At 48.9% G+C, this 20,752-nt stretch overlaps 1 protein-coding gene across 1 annotated transcript in view; it reads left to right on the forward strand.

Moving 5' to 3' along the window:
• Positions 1 to 10,619, forward strand: part of LOC147697715 (uncharacterized) — a 73,617-nt gene extending 62,998 nt beyond the window's left edge. Inside the window, exon 4 of the mRNA XM_086936130.1 lies at positions 10,120 to 10,619. Within this exon, the coding sequence (XP_086792256.1) occupies positions 10,120 to 10,619 (500 nt within the window). The remainder of the gene's footprint in view (positions 1 to 10,119) is intronic.
• The last annotated feature ends 10,133 nt before the right edge of the window (positions 10,620 to 20,752 follow it).

Genomic DNA, 20,752 nt, shown 5'->3' on the forward strand with positions numbered 1-20,752 from the left:
TTGACCTGGCCCCAAGTGGTTGTGGAGGTAAGACTTTGGTTGCAACCCAGAGAGGGAGCGTGCCGGGTCTCCCAGTGCCTGCTTTGGAGGAGTGTGGTCAGGAGTGTGTGACCCCTGTGCTCAGCAGAATCTAGAGAAGGCTGCCTGGATTGCTCAGTGGGTGGGTCCTCAAAGTTGTATGGAGAATAGGGGGCGCAGTCTCCCGTGTAGTGCCCCCAGCAGAGTTCAACAGAGCATAAAACAAACTGTTTGCTGGTATACCTTGCGCAATAGGATTGCGAAATTCGACACTGGCATTGATCCTAATATACATACTTGCGCTTCACCTCCAGTTGCAGAGGTAAGGGCCACTGCTAGGCAGGGCAAGAGGGTAGCCACCACGGAAAATATCTCTCCAGGTGGTGGAAGAGGGAAGGGTAGGGCTAAGAAAGTCCTATCCTCTAAAGTCAGAGGAACCCCCTCTCTGAAGTCGATTTACAAGGTTCTCTCTACTCCTTCAGATAAGGGCTTAAATAAAAGAGCTAGTATGTCATCTCCGAGTACACAGACAGTCTATCCGCAGAACCTTCCCCCACCTCAAGAAACCGTCTTGCACTCTACTTTGCTTTCGTCTCCCTCTGGGGTAACAGATTAAACATGTCTATCGACTGAACAACAGGTGGATTTTCATCCCTCCATCGATATCTCCAATAGATATTCGGCCCTAGAAAATCAAGAAAACCAAGGAAACCAAGATGATGGACCGGGTCTCCCTCAAGCAATAGTGATGGTTGACGTGGTGGCGGCACTGTCGTAATTGGCATGGCCGCGTTAGCGATTAGCTGAAACTACACGTTTTCCTCCTTAACTTGGCTATACATGAAAACGCCATTTTGAATGTTGCGGCGGCCATCTTAGACCATAAGGGGCCTCGTGGCCAGCGTGCCCTTTAGTCCGTTGTCCGTACCACTGACCACTTCAGTCTGCCCAGCAACAGGCTATTTTTAGTGCTGGTCAAGCTCACGCATGCGCAGTCCCCACTGACCAGTTACCCCTCAGGAATGTGTGCCAAACTGACCAGCAGAGTTGTGCCCCCTCCAATGAGCTGGCTGTGTTCCAAAACATGACCATATATGTACATAAATGTGTTGTAACTTGTGCCGCCTATCTTTTATTACCTCAAAACTGTATAAAAGACGGGGTCACACCGGTGTTCGGTGTGATACCTCTTGCATTACCGAAAGGTGCTGTATGAGTGTACCACCACCCCATGGGGTCTTAATAAACTTGTTCTTTGACTTTTACAGTTTCGGTGCCAACAGTTCTTGAGTGTAAGTGGGTTATCTTCGGAGCATGTAGGCCTTGGGAACCCTGATTACTTCAAATTGGCGACCACGAAGGGACTCATCGGCGACTCGGATGCCCGAAGGAGAGGTCGTGACGAAGGCTTGGAAACTCGCCATGGACGCGCGCTGCCACTGAGTGACCCGAGTCTTGGCACCCACGGTGTTTCTTCCTTTCCTTCTGATCTGACCTTCCAGGTGGCGTCGGTCTCCGACTGAGTTTTCGATCGTCTGCGTTGCTGGGAAAGTGCCGTTTGGCTGATTTGATCACAAGACCTTGGCAGTTGGAATCTGGACATTTGAGATTTTGGGTAAGATTTGTGTTCGGCAAGGTAGTCTTCGGACGCTTGCTGAAGTTCTATGATTTGTGATCGGTAAGGTAGTCTTCGGACGCTTGCCGGAGTCCTATGACCTACGATTTTGATTTGAGTTAGCTAACGTTTGTGAATTTGTGAACTTTGAATCTATATGTGTAGTGCACTTCACATAGGCAGGCATGTAGAGATGTTTCTCTAACTTTGTTTTTTTCCTCTGAGCGGCACATTTGTGTGAAGTACTGTAAGTGCCATTTTATATACGGTGTCACGCTTTCGTGATACTTTTTGAACATGCCTGTTTTCAGCACACTCCGAGGGATGTGCTGTCTTGGAAATGGTACCACAATTAGGTTAGCGGAAGCACAGCCGGCTCCCCCAGAAGGAACACCGAATAGGGAGATGTATATTAAATTTGGCCTTCCCCCTATTATGTACAGCAAATTATGGCATAAGTACACGAAAACTGATCCTGAATTGCAATGGCCTCTACATGGGTCGTTCGATTTACGTAAAGTACAGTTTGTGGAGCAATGTTTGTTTCAACGCAGGTCTAGACAAAACATGTTTGATTGTGTGCGAATGTGGGAGAAAGCGGTGCGCGAGCGAATGAAACGTGAAGTTGCCTTGGCGGACAAAGAGCAGCGCAAGGCTGCTCGGGATAAGGCTTTACAGCTTGAGGAAAAAGAGGCTCAGGAGAAAAGAGAGAGGGAGGAACGGGAACGTAAATTGCAAACGACTGGTCAATTTCCTATTCGCCGACCGCTTTATCCTGTCCTTAATAATGAAATTGATGATTTTTCATTGCTAGATCGGTCACCGCCTCCGTACGGTTCGCCAACGGCTCCAGCTGAAGATTCGGGTGATGATGGGCAGGATAAGTCGGAAAAGAAGGGTATATCCGCTCTCAGGTTTACTACGGAGAGGTCCGCACATTTACGTAGTTGGGCTCGTAAAGTGAATAAGAATTGTGTTTCTCAGGCTGAGGTGGTTGCGGAGAGGAGTAGGTGGACGGATCTTGAATTACTGTATTTTCTGTCTAATTTGGCGGATGAAGTTGTTGCCGCGTATCGTCAACTTTCAGATACGTTAGAACCTAAAGCTTTGTCAGTACATCGTGAGAATTTGGATAAAGGTTTATTTGATCTTGCAGATGTTGACGACCTTTTCAAGCAACTGATCCAGCTGCGAGATGAAACAACCAGATTGCGGGAGGAGCGGAAAAGGAAGCAAAAGGAGTCCGAGCCAGAGAATAACGAGCAGATTAAGGAGTGTTCTCTCCGGGAATCAGATAAGGGTTCTGCATTGCATGTTATGCCTATGCGTGAAGCCGCGCCCTTGTATGTTCCACCTAAAGGGGAAGGTACAGATGATGATAAATTGTCAAAGGATGCGAAAGGATATTTTATATATAACTGGGTATATACGCCTTGGAATAGAGCAGATGTTATGGCATTGAAAAATTCTCTACCTGATCTTCGGAAAAATCCGGCGGCATTTTATGAAGGGGTGGAAGGGGCTATTTCGTCTTGTGTGATGACTCTTGTTGACATAGATTTGTTTTTTGGGTTAATTCTTCCACCTGATATGTGGAGGCAAATTCGTAAAAATAATGATGAAACAATACTTGGGGGGACATGGAAAGAAATAAATGCTGCCGATTTAGATAGGGAACCGGCATGTAAGCCTTGTCAGTTGATTCTAGACCTTCCGGCGGCTATTTTGATTAAATTAAAAACGCTTGTTCCTTCTAAAAAGACCGATTGGACTATGTTAGCTTCGTGCAAACAAAAGCCTGATGAAACGGTTTCAGATTTCTTTACACGCTTCGAGGAGGCATTCCATGATTACAGTGGTCAATCTTTAACAGACGATACGGGTCGGCATTTGTTCGTAGATAAGTATGTGGCTAATCTCCTACCGGAGATTGCAAAACGATTGAAATCGAGTGAAAGTTCCTGGGCCACGGCGACCCCTGCGTCTTTGTTAACTATGGCTCAGTATTATGAGCGGCAGGAGTTGGAGGCTAAAGAAAGTGTTGACAAAAAGGCGAAGGAATTGAAAACGAAGGTGATGTTGGCGCAGGTTCGGGGAACACAGGGCAGAGGGAATGATAGAGGTAGACGAGGTGGGGGGAATACGTCGTATGGTCGTACGGATATAGCGGAAGATCAGTGTGCCTACTGCAAGGAGTTTGGGCATTGGGCTGATGATTGTCCGGTACTTCGTGAGCAGCGTAGTCAGCGTGGTCGAGGAGGTGGTAGGTCGAGAGGAGGTTATACGGGAGCGAGAGGTGGCGGAAGTGATCGTGGAAGGGTTGAGGACAGGGGCGTGGCCAGGATGAACGAAACACGTTTGATAGACGGAATCAATATCAGATTTCGGAGGGTGAGAATGTGGAGCACCAGGATTATGTGCATGCATAGGACTGCGTAGGATGGGGTAAGGAATCAGTTGAAGTGCCGGTAGATCAGCAGGGTCCATACGTAACAGCGGGTATTCTGGGTTCTACTGATCATTTTCTAGTCGACACAGGGGCTACTCGTAGCGCTTTGTCGAAAAACTTGGTTCCGAGGGCTCCCCTGTCTGGCGAAATGATAACATGTGTAGGGTTCGATGGCACACCCTCCCCTAGCCCATTGTCAAAGCCCCTTGCACTATGTCTTGATACATTTTTCAGTTTTGGCCAATTTTTGTTATCGCCCCATACACCAGACAATATCCTGGGCATTGATTTGCTTAAATATTTTCGAGCAACGATACGGTGCGCTCCTGAGGGAGTGCGGGTTATCCTGAATGACAATTATCCTGACCCAGATAGGTTTTTTACTATCTTAGACATTCCAGCTTTGGCCTCTCTACCGCACACGTTATGGGCGACCTCAGATACGGATGTGGGAGAGATGCGTATTCCACCAATACACATTACTGTTAAGGAGGGGGCCACTCTACCACGAGTACCACAGTATAAGATTTTGAGAGAAGGTGAACTTGCATTGACACATATTGTTCAGGATTTGATCTCTGTAGGAGTAGTGGAGGAGGTTCCTTATAATGTTTGTAACAGCCCTATTCTTCCGATCCTTAAGAGAGATACTGATGACAAAGTCTATCGGTTTATTATTGACTTGAGAGAGATCAACAAAATTGTCATTCCCCAATACCCGGTGGTGTCCGATATTACGACCTTGCTTAAATTGGTACCACCAACGGCCACAACCTTTAGTGTTATTGATTTGAAAAACGTGTTCTTTTCCATCCCTGTCCATCCTGATAGCAGATATTTGTTTGGCTTCACGTTAAATAATAAATCGTATAGATTTTGTCGTGTTCCCCAAGGTTATACTGAGAGCCCGAGCATCTACAGCCAGGCTTTGAAAAGACAGCTAGATTCTTTTGAGTTGCAGACTGGCGTTGTTCTCATCCAGTATGTGGATGACCTTCTGCTTGCTGCAGACTCTTATGCGCACTGTGAAAAAAGTACAATTGCGTTGCTTTCCTTTTTGGCACAGAACAATCATAAGGTTTCGAAGAAAAAGCTCCAATATTGTAGACCTCAGGTGACCTACCTCGGTCATCTGTTGTCTAAGGAGGGGCGTGCATTAACATCTGATCGAATTCAAGCAATTTTAGACACACCAGTCCCCCGCACGCAGAGAGATGTACGTGCCTTCATAGGGTTGACGTCTTTTTGTAGACAGTTGATCATGGGTTTTTCACACATCATAAAACCTTTGCTAGCATTACTGTCCAAAGCTACACCAATGCCCCTTGAATGGACAGATGAATGTCAGAAGGCCTTTGAACAGTTGAGACAGGCCCTTTGTTCTGCACCCGTGTTAGGCACACCAGACTACACGAAACTTTTTACATTGTACGTGCACGAGAACGATGGGTGCGCGTTGTCAGTGTTAGTACAAGTACACGGGGACAAGCAGAGACCATGTGCATACTTCTCTGCCATTCTTGATCCTGTAGCACGAGGGTTGCCTGGGTGTTTTCGAGCGGTAGCAGCAACAGCAGTAGCCATACGGCAGAGTGAGGGAATAGTGTTATCACATAAACTGCTGGTGTTAGTTCCTCACGCAGTAGATGCTCTGCTAAATCAAACAAAGACCCAATACCTTACGAGTGCGCGGCTAACAGGATATGAGCTGACACTTTTGGCGCCACATATTACACTGAAAAGATGCGCTACTCTGAACCCCGCCACTTTATTGCCCTATCCGGTCGAGGAGGGTCAGGAAGAAAAACATCACGACTGTGTTTTCCTGACCGAGGAACAGACAAAGGGTCATGTCGACTTACAGGATATGCCACTTCCAGATGTGGATGGGGAACTGTGGGTTGATGGATCGTGTTTGAGGTTGCCAGATGGTACGACTTCCGCAGCCTATGCGATCACGACACTTAAGACAGTGGTAGAAACAGCACGAATACCACAGAAATCGGCTCAGGCAGCAGAGCTGATAGCTTTAACAAGAGCCTGCGAATTGAGTGCTGGCCTATGTGTGAACATATACACAGACAGCCGGTACGCCTTCGGAGTAGCACATGACTTCGGGCTACTCTGGAGAGAGCGTGGGTTTTTGACTTCTCACGGAGTACATATCATGCATGGAGAACTGGTGCGTGATCTCTTAAACGCGTTGCTTTGCCCAAAGAAAGTAGCGATAATAAAATGTAGCGCCCATAAAAAGATCACTGATAAAGTGGGCCAAGGAAACGCCTTTGCAGACAGTATAGCGAGACAAACGGCTATGTCTCGGACTGACTCCCCCATGTATGTCACACAATCACAGGCTGAGCGATGGAGCGATGCTAGAGCAGAAATTTTGGATATTCAGAAATCAGCCACTGAATCAGAACTTGCGGCATGGGCAGCAGATGGGGTACTAGATGATGAGGGTTGTTGGAGAAGTAAGGACATGAAAAAATGGAAATTGCCTGCAGCTTACTTGCAGGCGATGGTTCAGATGACACATGGATTGGCACATGTCAGAGCCCTTGCAATCACTCGACTGTTAACACGAGTTTGGGAACATCCCGAGATTGCTAATACTGCTAAGAGAGTAGTGCAGACCTGCCTGGTATGTTTACAACACAATCCTGGAAAGGGGACCCATACTCCGAAAGGAGGGTTCGTTCCACCCTCTGCACCATTTGAGGTACTCCAAATGGATTACATACAACTCGAGCGCTGCAACAACCTGAAGTACGTCCTAGTGGTGGTATGTGCCTTTAGCAAATGGGTTGAGGCCTTCCCCACGAAAGATAACACAGCCCTGACAACGGCTAAGGTGTTGCTTAAGGAATTCTTTCCTCGCTTTGGAGTTTGCAAATTTTTGTGGAGCGATAATGGGCCTCATTTTGTTGGGAAGATTGTGGAGTATGTACTGAAGGGGTTAGGGATTCAGCAGAAGTTCCACGCTGTGTTCCACCCTCAGTCGGCAGGTCTGGTTGAGCGGTTCAATGCTACGTTGAAACTTAAACTGGCCAAAATTGTGGCATCCACGTCGTTGAAGTGGCCAGATGCTTTGCCGCTAGCACTGCTCTCTCTTAGATCAGTACCCCATTCACGAACTGGCCTTACACCATATGAGGTGGTGTTTGGGCGCCCCATGAATATCTGGGGGGTGCCCAAGCCGCGATTAATACATGATGTGCCTTGTGTTATGATGAACGACTATTTGGCACGATTAACAAATGATTTGCTTTCTATTCATCAACAGGTTCGAGAAGCGCTCCCTGACAACTCTACTGGAGAGGGCCATGATCTTCGCCCCGGCGACCATGTGATGATCCGATCGTTTGAGAGAGCGAGCAGTTTGGAGCCAAGGTGGAAGGGCCCCGAACAGGTCCTCCTTGCGACCCGGACCGCTGTACGAGTGACCAACAGGAAGAGGTGGGTGCACTCGACACACTGCCGCCGTGTCTCTCCGGATCTGGTGACTCCTGCTGTGCTGACTGATTACAAAGAGATTCTGGAGAAAGAAAAGAGCCCAGCTGTGACGTCGGCCGAGGTTGAGGGAGCCTTCCCGGACCACGCTGTTGCCGGACGAGAGCACTACAACCTGCGTCCCTGATAAGAAGATTTTTTTTGGGTTTTTTTTGTATATGACTGGTTGGTTACCGCTCCAGGTTTGTGAAACGGAAACCGGGAATTCCAAGGGGGGGGGGGATCAGTTCTGCCAGTGTAGCGACACCCGTCTTGGCCCGGAGAAGAAAACAATGGCTACCTCGGAGTTCAGCACCGTATTTTTCTTTTTTTAGGTATACACGCATGTGTATTTGAGACTTTGTGAACAATTTGAACTATTTGAGACTCTGTAAGAACTTTTCCGAACTATGGCATCACCAGCATCACGAGATAAGCGAATCTTGGGTGCCATTCTCTTTGTTTTGACTATTGTGGTGATAGCTGTAATAGCCTGGGTAGTTGAACTTGTGGTACCTGCACGTGAACATTTGCTGCCGACTACCCCGGCTCCATCTGAACATTTTCACTTTACATTACCCTACCATGAAGAACGACATCGGCAAACTTATCTGAATAATAGTTTTATTCAGATTCTTCATCACACGCATAATATGACCAATACTTCCAATTGTTGGGTGTGTGGGATGTTACCGGGGCACCAGAAGAGAGGGGGCACCCCACTCATTCCACTCCCGTTTTCGCATAATGGATCCTGCAATGCCTGGTACACCCTCCTCTTTACTTTGAGATGGCCAACCAAAGGGGGGGTGCTTTTTTCGCTTGAATAAAATATGCTCCCATGACAAGGATGGGTTTCCACGGGCCGAAGGTACTCGATTTGAATGGGAAGAGTACAGGCCCGACAATGTATCTGCCCCGCGTGTGTACAGCAATCAACGAAACATCAATGTATCCAGCTCACATGTCATTAATGTCATTGCTACTAAAGCCGATTTGTGTATTAGAAATAAAGGTTCGATTGCGGTAGGGAAAAGTGAATGCAACACCACACTTACTTTTGATAGCCCGAATGGCATCTCGTTTGTAGCATTTCGAAATACGTATTTCATTTGTGGAACGAAGGGTTATCATCAGCTTCCATTGGGATGGTTGGGCACGTGTTATGTATCGTTTGTGCTACCTCCTGTATTCATTGCCCCACCAATGTATCACAATGACTACGTCCTGTATCACGATTTTGTCCTGAATAGAGTTAAGCGGACTGTTGTTCTGGATGACATAGACCAGACTGATACTGCCTTACAACAGTATGTGGACTTCAATTTGGGACTGTTTTCCTTTGTGGGGGGCCGCGTTGAACAGCCGGAAAATAAGACGATTGACACGTGTTGTTGAGGCTGTAGCGAATGACACTGCCATTGCCCTAGGAAATATCACTGAGGAACTTCAGATTTCTAGAATAGTTATGCTCCAAAATAGGATGGTGTTGGATGTAGTTCTAGCTGACCGTGGGGGGGCATGCAGAATTATCGGAAGTAGCTGCTGTGTATACATACCTGACAATTCTCCATCTGTTTATGATGCCATATCAAAGCTCCATAAAATAGCAGCTGAAATACACCCGGACAATGGAACTTGGACACTTTCAGGATGGTTCTGGTCAATGCTTACTGCTTGGGGCTGGAAACTGTTAACGATTTTATGTATAGTTGTGGGGGCACTGTTTTTTGTATGTTTATGTATCCACTGTGGCCCAGCCTTATGTTCTATGTGTCTATCAGCCTGTATACCATCAACACGAGCTCTTGCCCATGACAAACTGATGCTTCATAAAGAAGTGTGGCAAATAATGTTAATAGACATCGAGGACGAACATCCTGATTATGTTCACTATGAGGTAGATTCAGCTAAACGCTAAAAGGGTCGTCTGTCGTAATTGGCATGGCCGCGTTAGCGATTAGCTGAAACTACACGTTTTCCTCCTTAACTTGGCTATACATGAAAACGCCATTTTGAATGTTGCGGCGGCCATCTTAGACCATAAGCGGCCTCGTGGCCAGCGTGCCCTTTAGTCCGTTGTCCGTACCACTGACCACTTCAGTCTGCCCAGCAACAGGCTATTTTTAGTGCTGGTCAAGCTCACGCATGCGCAGTCCCCACTGACCAGTTACCCCTCAGGAATGTGTGCCAAACTGACCAGCGGAGTTGTGCCCCCTCCAATGAGCTGGCTGTGTTCCAAAACATGACCATATATGTACATAAATGTGTTGTAACTTGTGCCGCCTATCTTTTATTACCTCAAAACTGTATAAAAGACGGGGTCACACCGGTGTTCGGTGTGATACCTCTTGCATTACCGAAGGGTGCTGTATGAGTGTACCACCACCCCATGGGGTCTTAATAAACTTGTTCTTTGACTTTTACAGTTTCCGTGCCAACAGTTCTTGAGTGTAAGTGGGTTATCTTCGGAGCATGTAGGCCTTGGGAACCCTGATTACTTCAGCACCACCATTTTTAGTTACTGATTTACCTGATCCTCCAGACATATCAGATGTACATAAAAAGGCACCCTCTAACTTTGTGGGGGCTGGACCATTAGCTGATATTTTGTTGGCTCTAAGGGAGGATATAGGGAGAAGATTTACCATCTCTGAAACTAAACATGCCTTCATTAAATCCTCATGTGAGGTGTTAACCCAAAAAGTTGAAGAAGTTTCACAAAGAACTGACGCTTTGGAACTTGAAATCCCCAAAATAAAGGAAGCGTTGCAGAGTTCTTCAGCGGAAATGGAAAAACTAGCTCTTCAAAATAGAGATCTGAAAGATGACATAGAGCGTCTTGAGAACCATGATAGGAAAAATAACTTAAAAATATTAAATGTTTCTAAGGCCCTGGAGGCAGGAGATATTAAAAATGTTGTGATTTCTCTTCAAAAAGATACAATTCTTAAAGACTCCCCGGATTTCTATCTAGCTCAGGACATTCAGCGTGTTCATGTAAGAGGAATCCTGCAAACTCAAAGTCAAGGAAAATCTTTGTGAACTTTTTGACTTACTCCCTAAAGGAGAAAATCCTATCCCTCGCATTGAGAGCAGGTGTGGTCAAATGTAATTCCTTTTCTAGCCCATTCTCTTTTTCTATTAGGTCTGATGTATCGCATATTACCGCAACAAAAAAATGGGAGCTGGGTAAAAGAATGACAACCATGAATTCAGTGGGTGCTAAGGTACAATTAAGATTCCCGGCATCACTCCGAATTATGTGGAACAACGACATGTATAACATGCGACAGATCGAGGAGGTAGATGCCCTCATTGATAAAATAAAGAGCGGCGGTGGGATATAGGGTGGGTGAGTCCTAAGGTAGTAATCACCATGGAATCATATCACTGGGTCGCTTAGAGGGGTCTGGTCTATCATGTGCATTATTGTTTTTTTTTGGTAGCGTCCAGGGGACCTTGTCCATAGGGAATCTGCCCGGAGGAATAGGGGGGTTTTCCAGGGTGTAGAAAGGGGGGTCAAAGGGTTCGGGATGGGTGGAGGACGGGAGGGAGAGCACAGGTGGGGGTGCATCGGGAGAAAATCAATAAAAATATCCTCAATCTCAAACCTGTCTTAGAATTGAAGCCATCCTTAGAATGTTTGATAATTGCATTGATAATCAACAGACATAGGCCGCCTCAATGAGTAGTAAAATCAAATGTATCTCTAAGAACATTAATGGGCTCAGATGTCCATGTAGGCAAGGGCTGGTTATGAAGTATCTCCAACAGTCCTCTGCTCGGTTTGCCTCCTTCAAGAGACGCACCTGAGTCATTCGGAGTGCAGGACCATCTTTGGCAAATATCGTTGGATCGAGTCTTTTTGCTCCTCTGAGCAGGTCACGCATAACAAGGGGGTTGCGATCATAATTAGATCAGGGACAAACGGCACTATTAAATCAGTCACCTCGGACCAGTCTGGAAGACGGATTATAGCACAGACGGAGAAGGGGGGCTGAGTTAACTATAGTTTTATTCTACGGCCTAAATGTTGAGGATCCAACATATCTCTGTAATATGCAGGCCAAACTAATAGAAACCACTACCCCAAAACACATCGCAGGAGACTTTAATGTGCTTCTTTACCCCGTAAGGGATAGATCTCACCATAGTCATCATGTTGGAGCCCCACACACTCGCAGAGCAATGATTACCATGAGTCATAATTTTGGGCTAGCAGACCTTTGGAGGGCTAAGATGGGTGACAAAACTGGCTTCACTTTTTTTAGTAAAGAATATGGTCATTCTTCACTGATTGACTATGTCTTAACTGATAGGCTGGGCTTAGAGAAATCAGTGATATTTCCATCTTATCTTGTATTCTTTCTGACCATGCACCTATCTCTTTTTCCTGTGAATGGGGTAGGCAAAGCCCTAGATCTAGATGGACTTTGAAAAGGGCGATGCTGGGGGGGGCGTGGCCAGCAGCCGACGATGGCGGCAGCTTAGAGGGAGAGCTCCGCGGCTGAAGCGGCCTCCAAGGACATCCGACCAGTGATCCGCACACTTATTTCCCATGCGGGAAGGTACTGATGCCCAGGACCGGGCGGCAGAGGTACGGCGAAGCGGGGACAAAATCCGGGACCGGAGAGGCGAGTTCGAGCAGACCCGGAGTGGGCCCCTGTGAAGATCCTGAGCCGGGGACCTGCCTGAACTGGCGAGCCGACAGGAAGTGAGTCGACCTGGGCAGAGAGCCGACGGAAACGACCGCCCGCGACGACATCGGTGGAGCGGCCCACAGACGTCCAGCGGAGCTTCACAGGCTCCGGGAGATCCGAGCGCGACGCCAGGCGCCCCTGCGCTGAGTGGCGGGGGGCGGTGCAGTCGACTGGAGGAGACGGGCGGACTCGCCCGGAGCGGAGGAATCGGATCCGGGGCCCGCCATCTTGTGGACCCGGCGGGGACCCAGTGGCCGGTCTGGTGCTGGAGATCGCCGAGGGAAGGCGCACAGTGAGTGAGGCGGGCACAGGCGGGCACTGAGGCCTAAGTGACATACCGAGTAGCCCACATAAACTCTACTCCCCAAACACGGACAGAGATACCAAGAAGTGACGATCGCCCCACGGAGGCAGCGGGGGGGTGAGGCAGAGACCTACAGCGACGGGCGTTGGGGGGGCGCTGCAGATGCGCACCCATAGCCAGATAACAGTCCTGTACCACTCGAGGGGGCAACTCACAGTGCATCGGCCACACACACAGCGGACCAGGGGGTTCACACGCAGGGACGTCGTGGAGCCTACGACGAGCCGGGGGATACCAGGCCGGGGCGCCCGGAGCCACGGCGGAGAGTAGGCAGTGGACCGGTTATTCCCGGAAGGCTGGTTACCCCAGAACAGTATACAGAACCGGGAGTTAACAGACAGAACTCGACGTAAGAAGCTCCACGACCAAGATGGCCGGCAAGGGGCTGAAAAACAACGCGCCGCAGTCTCGCCTGGACCGCTTCGCGTATGAGAAACCAGGCACCCCCCCGCCGGACGCCAGATCACAGGGGGGCAAATTAGTGGAGGCGACGGGAGGCAAAAAGGCTACCCTGGATGACGTCATGCGAGCTCTCACTCAGGTACAAGCGACGGTGGGGACCATCTCAACCGAAATCACGCTGATCCGGGCGGATTTCCACAAGATGACGGAGAAGGTGAATAACATGGAAGTTGTGACGAAAGCCCTGGTGGAGGATGTTTCAGAGCTACAGATTACGATGGAACGTATCTCAAAGGAGAATAAGGAACTGAGAGATAAGCTCGATGACCAAGAAGGGCGCTCGAGGCGGAACAACGTCCGTATAATAGGTGTGCCAGAATCGGAAGACACAAGGACAATGGATTTGTATGTTGAGAACTTAATCAAGCAGCACCTACAACCTAAGGGACTCTCGAACTTCTTCACTGTGGAGAGAGCCCATAGGGTCCCTGGTGGCCGCCGTCAAACGGGAGCCAACCCCAGGCCGATCGTAGCACGGCTCTTTAATTTCAGGGATCGTGATGTCATTCTACAGGCGGCGAGGACCTCACCCCCCATCAAGATTCAAAACGCAACGATTGCCTTTTTTCCGGACTACACGGCGGAGGTCGCGAGGAGGAGGAGAACATTCTTCGAGGTCAAAAAAGAACTTCGCGCCAGGGAAATCCCTTATTCGATGCTCTTCCCAGCCAAACTTCGGGTGGTGGACGGCAATAAGACTTGGTTTTTCGACACCCCGGAGGCTGCACAGGATTGGCTGGAGGGCTGGCGGACGGCAGGTGTCCCTCGTCGATCTAACAGACAGTCTAAACACCGCAATGGTGGGTCACAGCGGGGCCCGCAGTCGACAGGGGGAGAAGAAGAGTCGTTGTCACCTCTGAGCGGTATTCCAGAGGGGGGCAATGAGGGAGAGCAGTAAGCCCCGGAACCTGAACAATTGGACAGTGATCACCGCAGACCGAGAATGCCGCTGTGGACACTGGGCAGAGGGCCTCCGCGAACAGGAAGGAGGCCGCCGACTGCGGAGAGTCCTTCGCCCCAGCGAGCAAGTACTATGTTATGGGGGGGGATCAGGCACTCTGCTAAGTTGGGGGGGCGGGCAGTTCGTAGTCCGTTGAGCAAGAGGGCAGGGAGGGGGGGAGTTGGGGTGAGGGGTATAGTTGGGGTTTTGGTTAGTTTACAGGGTCAGGACACAATAAGCAGGGCGCCAGCGCGTAGGGTACAGGTACCATGGCACGGCATGAAGACTCACTACCAGTCCAATCATGGTGGGAGGAGGTGATACTATGGGGCAGGCAATCCCGCTGAACATTATGTCTTGGAATGTGAGGGGCCTAGGAGATAAAATAAAGAGAGGGTTAGTGATACAGGGCATAAAGAGACTGAATCCTGCTCTGGTTTTATTGAAGGAAACACATTTAACGGGCACAGCGACACGGGCCCTGGATAGAAAGGGGTACAGCATGGTTGTGCACTCCGACTTTACCAAAGGGTCCCGTGGTACGGGGATCTTAATGCACCGTACGTCAAAATTCATAGTCCAATCCACTAAAATCGATACACAGGGTCGCTTTGCTGCGATACACGGGAGGTGGGAGGGGAGACCGCTTAATGTGGTGTCAGTCTATGTCCCACCGGCACTGCATACCACGGCTCTCCCAGAGCTGGGGAACTTCCTACTGGAACTGCCGGGAGGGGACCTCATCATAGGGGGCGACTTCAATGCAGTGGCACATAACACGATGGACCGCTTCCCGGTGCGCACACAAACACCGGGGCCCTCCCGACTGCATGAATTCATGGAGGCACAGGGGTTGGTGGATGTATGGAGGCAGTCTCACCCGGGGGACCGTCAGTACACATATTACTCGGCGGTTCATGACAGCCTATCAAGAATTGATTATCTCCTCACACTGGGGGGGGGCCTCCTCACTGTAGCCGAAGTTCGAATCCGTCCACGAGGGATCTCAGATCACTCCCCACTGACAATGGCACTTTCCAGTCATGAACATGCACGCAAACGCATCTACCCTATCTACCCATGCTACCTTCACGAGCCATCAGTAGCCAAAACACTAAAAAGGGGCACTAAGTCCTACTTTGCTGAGAATACAGGGTCAGTGCGCTCCCACGCCACCTTGTGGGAAGCTTACAAGACAGTCCTGCGAGGGCAGGCCGTTTCCGCTATAACACACCATAAACGCACGAAGCGTCGGACTCTGCTAGACTTGGAGGACCGACTGGAAAAGGCCACACAAAATCATGAGAGAGACCCGACCGAACACACGCGGCACGTGCTCCGGCTGTGTCAACAGAGTCACGCAGACCATGAGCGCCGCAGGGCAGCGGACGCAATGGCAGCAACAACGAACAGGGTGTACGACGTGGGCGATAAGGCCGGAAAACTGTTGGCCTGGCTAGAGAAGAAAAGGGGGGGGCAAAAGGCCATTCTGCAGCTGAGGGACCCTGACGGAGTGATGCAGACCAGCCCATCAAGGATAGTGGAGGTACTGGCGGAGTATTTCCAATCGGTGTACTCCCCTGACTTCGTAGTTACCCAGGAAATAGCAGTGGGGTCACTAGAGGGCATACCTACTAATACTTTACCGCAGGATAAAAGGGACGAGCTAGACTCGGACCTGACAACAGAGGAGATACAGGCGGCGATAACGGCATTACACCCAGGGAAGGCGCTCGGCCCCAATGGGGTGCCGATTGAGTGGTACAAAACCATGGCGGAGACGCTATCCACGCCCCTACTCCGAATGTACAAAGAGTGTCTGGGGGAGGGGCGGCTACCACCCGATCAGCGTACGGCCACCATAATAGCGATACCAAAACCAGGTAAACCACCGGAAGACTGCGGATCATATCGCCCGATATCTCTCCTTAACGCAGAAAGTAAAATCCTGGCGAAACTGTTAGCCACTAGGTTGCTGCCGCAGCTGGTGCACCTGATACACCCGGACCAATCGGGGTTTATGCCGCACAGGAGTACGGCAATGAACCTTCGCCGGCTTCACGGCGTAATGGCACACGCTCCACTGCTGGAGGAACAAGCGGCGGTGCTCTCCTTGGATGCCAGGATGGCGTTTGACATGGTGGAGTGGAACTATCTCCTGGCGGTCCTGGCACACATGGGTTTCGGCACGAAATTCATATCGTGGGTCAGGCTACTGTATACTGAACCCGTGGCACGAGTGACGGCCAATGGCCACATATCGAGAGAGTTCCCGCTAGCGAGAGGCACGAGGCAGGGATGCCCACTCTCGCCGTTGTTATTCGCCCTAGTTTTGGAACCCTTGGTGACAGTCATCAGGACCACACAGCTGCTGAAGGGCATTCAGTGGGGAGGCGACTGGGAAGACAGGGTCTCCCTGTACGCCGACGACATGTTGGTCTACCTCACAGACCTCGAGCAAGGGGTACCGGTCCTACTGGCCTTATGCGAGAGACATGGCACGGCATCGGGATATAAAATTAACTGGTCGAAATCAGTACTCTACATGCTGAATGGCACCCCACCGCCCCTGACGGCAGACTGCCCGTTGCTGATAGAACCCCTCTCCTTCAAATACCTGGGGATCCACATCACCCGGGAACATGCGACCTTCCTAGACATGAACCTAAAGCCATTGCTAGATAGGTTCAAGGCAGATGTGCGACACTGGAAGTCCCTCCCATTGACATTGCTAGGCAGGGCGGCGCTTTTCAAAATGATGGCACTGCCACGCTTTCTGTATGCCCTAGAAAACACGCCGGCAATCGTTCCACCATCATTTTTCAAACAGGTAGCGGCGCAAGTATCAGGCCTACTGTGGGGAGATAAACCGGCCAGGGTCGCGCATGCGAAACTGGTAAGGGACTGGTACAGCGGGGGGATAGCGTTCCCACACCTTGAATTGTACTACTGGGCAGCGCACCTTAAGGTGATTAATCAGTGGATACATGCGGCACAGAACGATCCCGCGTACATGGCTGACAGGAGGCAACTAGGCCTAAACACTCTGCTAGCCCCGTTATATAATAAAAGTTTGTTAACGAAGTTGATAGGCCCGACCAAACACACGGTGACTCTGTGGCATAAAGCTCAGAGGCGACTGGGATGGGAGGGAGTGATTACCAAGCTAACGCCACTATGGGATGCCAGGAGTCTGGGTAACTTGCGACGTAGTAAGGGGTTTGACCAGTGGGACGACATTGGGATCTCCACAGTGGGGGACATGTGGACAGGGGAGGGGGTGATCTCCTTCGCGGCCCTGAGGGAACAATACGAGATGGGGATAACTGAAACATACAGATATATACAGATCAGGCATGCACTCCTGTCTGTGGTGGAGCAGGGCACCGCGATCCCAGAATCGGCTCCGTTAGAGGACCGGCTTCTGACGGACTACATGGAAGCAAGTGCTACCTCACTCACATACCGCAAGCTGATCAATAACTTGCCAGACCCACTGGTAAAACTGAAAGAACGTTGGGAGGAAGAGGTTGGGGAACTGGATGAGGCGGACTGGAATGCTGCACTGGCATCGCCCAAGGAGGCGGGTATATCCACACGCTTTCGACTAGTACAATTTAAGGTCCTACATAGGGTCTACTACACCCGGACGACACTGCACAGGATCCGGAGGGCTGAGCACCCATACTGTCTGAGAAATTGTGGGGAGGAGGGTACGCTGTTCCATACGTTGTGGGACTGCCCAACTATCCAGGGTTACTGGCGGAGAATTACACGCACAATGGGCCAGACCTTGCACACCTCAGTGATCCCTGATCCCAGAGTATGCCTACTGAATGTATGGAATCCGACAGACCTCACACTACATGGGAAGGGATGGGTAATCATTGGGATGATGTTGGCGAAACGTGACATAGCACTGAACTGGGGAGCAAGCACTACCCCGACCCTGACGCAATGGAGTAGAAACATGGACATGCTAATGATTACTGAAAGGGCAGTCTACCAACAGAGGCTCAACCCACGAAAATGGAATAAAATATGGTCACCGTGGAATGTATATAGGGGGGAGATATGTGAGCCACTACCCGAGGATGAAGAGACTGATAGTGAAGGGGACGAGGAGGAGTTAACATGAGAGGGAGGATTAGGGGTGGGATAAGGGACGTAGGGGGAGGCGGGATGTTTGAGCCTGATGAAAAGGTATGAGGACGACTTCAGTCGGGTGATGTACAATATTAAATGCCTAGGGAAACCTATACTCAAGCGAAAATGTTACATATTATTATGCAAACTGACAAATGTCGAGACCCTGTTTATGGTTAAGTTATAAAAAGAAAACTGCTTATTTGAAAAGTTGCATAAGTGGCTGTCAACGGCAGAATGTTGATGCCGCACAGTGACAAAATGACGGTGCATATGATCCTTGTTTCTGCAACAATAAAAACAAATTTAAAAAAAAAAAAAAAAAGAAAAGGGCGATGCTTTCTAATGCTGGAATAATCAGGGCACTTAAAGTTTCTACAATAGATCATTTCACCCTTAATATCGGCTCTACACCCCCAGACTTTGTCTGGGATGCCTATAAAGCAAATCTACGCGGTCAGATTCATAGCCTAATCTGCTAAAAAAAACAGGGAAGAGTCATTGGAATTTCAAAACCTAGAAAAAGAGATAGGAAAGTTGGAAAGTGAAAAGCTCCGTAGTCCCCTGATACCTACTAGTAAGTTGGTACAAGTCAATAAAGATCTTGACCGCCTTCGTCAAGACTACAGGGGTAAATTGGATCTAAAAGGAAAAACCCAGTGGCTATCTCACAACATGCAACACTATGAATATGGCGAAAGGGCAGGGGCTCGTTTAGCTTGGAAGGCGCGGATAGATCGAGCCAAGAACAATATAAGTGAATTAATCATTAATGAGAGCGGGGAGACCTCATGTGAACCGGTGGACATGGAAAGGTTTCTCCTTTCCCTGTTCTCTGACCTCTACAGGGAAGAGATTACACCCTGCCCAGAGAGTATCCAAAAGTGGCTAAGGCTTAAAAAGCTTCCAGTCTTAACCGAGGGTAGCCGAGCCTCTGTGGATGCCCCCATCACAGAGAGTGAAATTAAAATACATATAAAAAAGATCAAGAACAGGGCTGCAGGGACTGATGCTCTCCCAGGTGAGGTTTATAAAACCCTCCAGGATGAATTGGCTCCAAGGCTGTGTGATTTATTCAACTATGTATACAGCCCACAGGTAGAGTCCTGAATTCCTGGAAGGAGGCGACGATCCTCGCAAAGCTGATTCATACAGGCCAATCTCCCTGCTCAATGCTGATTACAAGATCTTTATGAGTATTTTGGCAGGGAGATTGGCCAAGCTAGCCCCACAGTTGATAAACTCGGACCAAAGGGTTTCATACCGGGGAGGTTTATTCAAGAACAGACCCTACAGTTAATTGGAAGTATAGATCTAGCTGTTGCTAGGTCAGAACCCCTGGCGGCATTCCACGCGGCTAAGGTTAAGGTGTTCAACCGCTTCAGTTGGGCCTTCCTCTGGGAAACCCTAAAGATAATGGGATTTGGCTCAACTTTTATACAGACACTGATTAACTGCTACCAGGGAGCCTCAGCAACGATTTTGTTAAATGCCATCTTAACACCAAGTTTTAATATAACGGGAGGAACGAGGCAGGGCTGCCCCATTTTGCCCTTACTTTTCGCTCTATACATAGAGCCCCTAGCCCAAACGTTAAGACTTAATGAATCAATTGCCCCTTTCACTGTTCATCAATATAGCAGTAAGTTAGCCCTCTATGCGGACGACTTGCTGGTGTATACTGATAACCCAGCTGAGGTTCTCCATAGAGTGGAAACCTTATTGGAGGAATTCGGTTCGTATTCTGGATAGCTTGCCAACTCTTCCAAAACAGAGATAATGTGTTGGCATGTCGATATTTGGTGTGGTAAAATAAGCAAAGAATTTAGAAATCTCGTGATAACCATAGTTAACAACTTAGAGGATATCCCTAACATCAATTTAAAGAAGGTATCTAAAGAAATTGACCGCCTTTTTTTAAGATGGAAAAACCTGCCCTGACAATATACGGCCGGGTTAATTTGGTCAAAATGGTTATCTTACCAAAACTGACTTTCCTTTTCAGTGCCATTCCTCTTAACTTCCCATGTAGAGATTTAAGTGTAATTCAGGGTAAAATAGGCAGTTTCATCTGGTATAATAAAACCGCAAGGCTCTCATGGAAGAAATTAAGGCCTAACAACTTGAAGGGGGGTCTTGCACTCCCTGATATACTTTGGTATTCTTTTGATTTTCAGTTTAAAAACATTCGGATACTACTTGGCACAATGGGGGGATCTAACTGGGGGAAGTTGCTAAATGAGATGGTTATCTTTGAGGGCGGAGGAGAGGGCTTCCTATATAAGTTTGGCTCCCTGAGGTTCTTCAAGTTTTAAAATCAGCTTTAAATGTACTGTACAGGGTCAGGAAACAATGGGGGATTGGTTACTATTCTGACTTTGCCCCTATTTGGGATTCCCCTGGGCTACCCCCCCTGTTTGGAGGACAGCCTTGCGTTGCCTATCAAGAACGCCGGTATTCTGATCTGGTCTGATCTTATATCTAGAGACAGAATACTCCCTTGGGAGGTTTTAAGATCAAAAATAGGGAATTCTTTTTCAAGATTTAAATACATAAAATTGGT

This window comes from Lissotriton vulgaris, chromosome 8 (assembly GCF_964263255.1).
Source record: "Lissotriton vulgaris chromosome 8, aLisVul1.2, whole genome shotgun sequence".
In the NCBI taxonomy this organism is placed as follows: Eukaryota; Metazoa; Chordata; class Amphibia; order Caudata; family Salamandridae; genus Lissotriton; species Lissotriton vulgaris.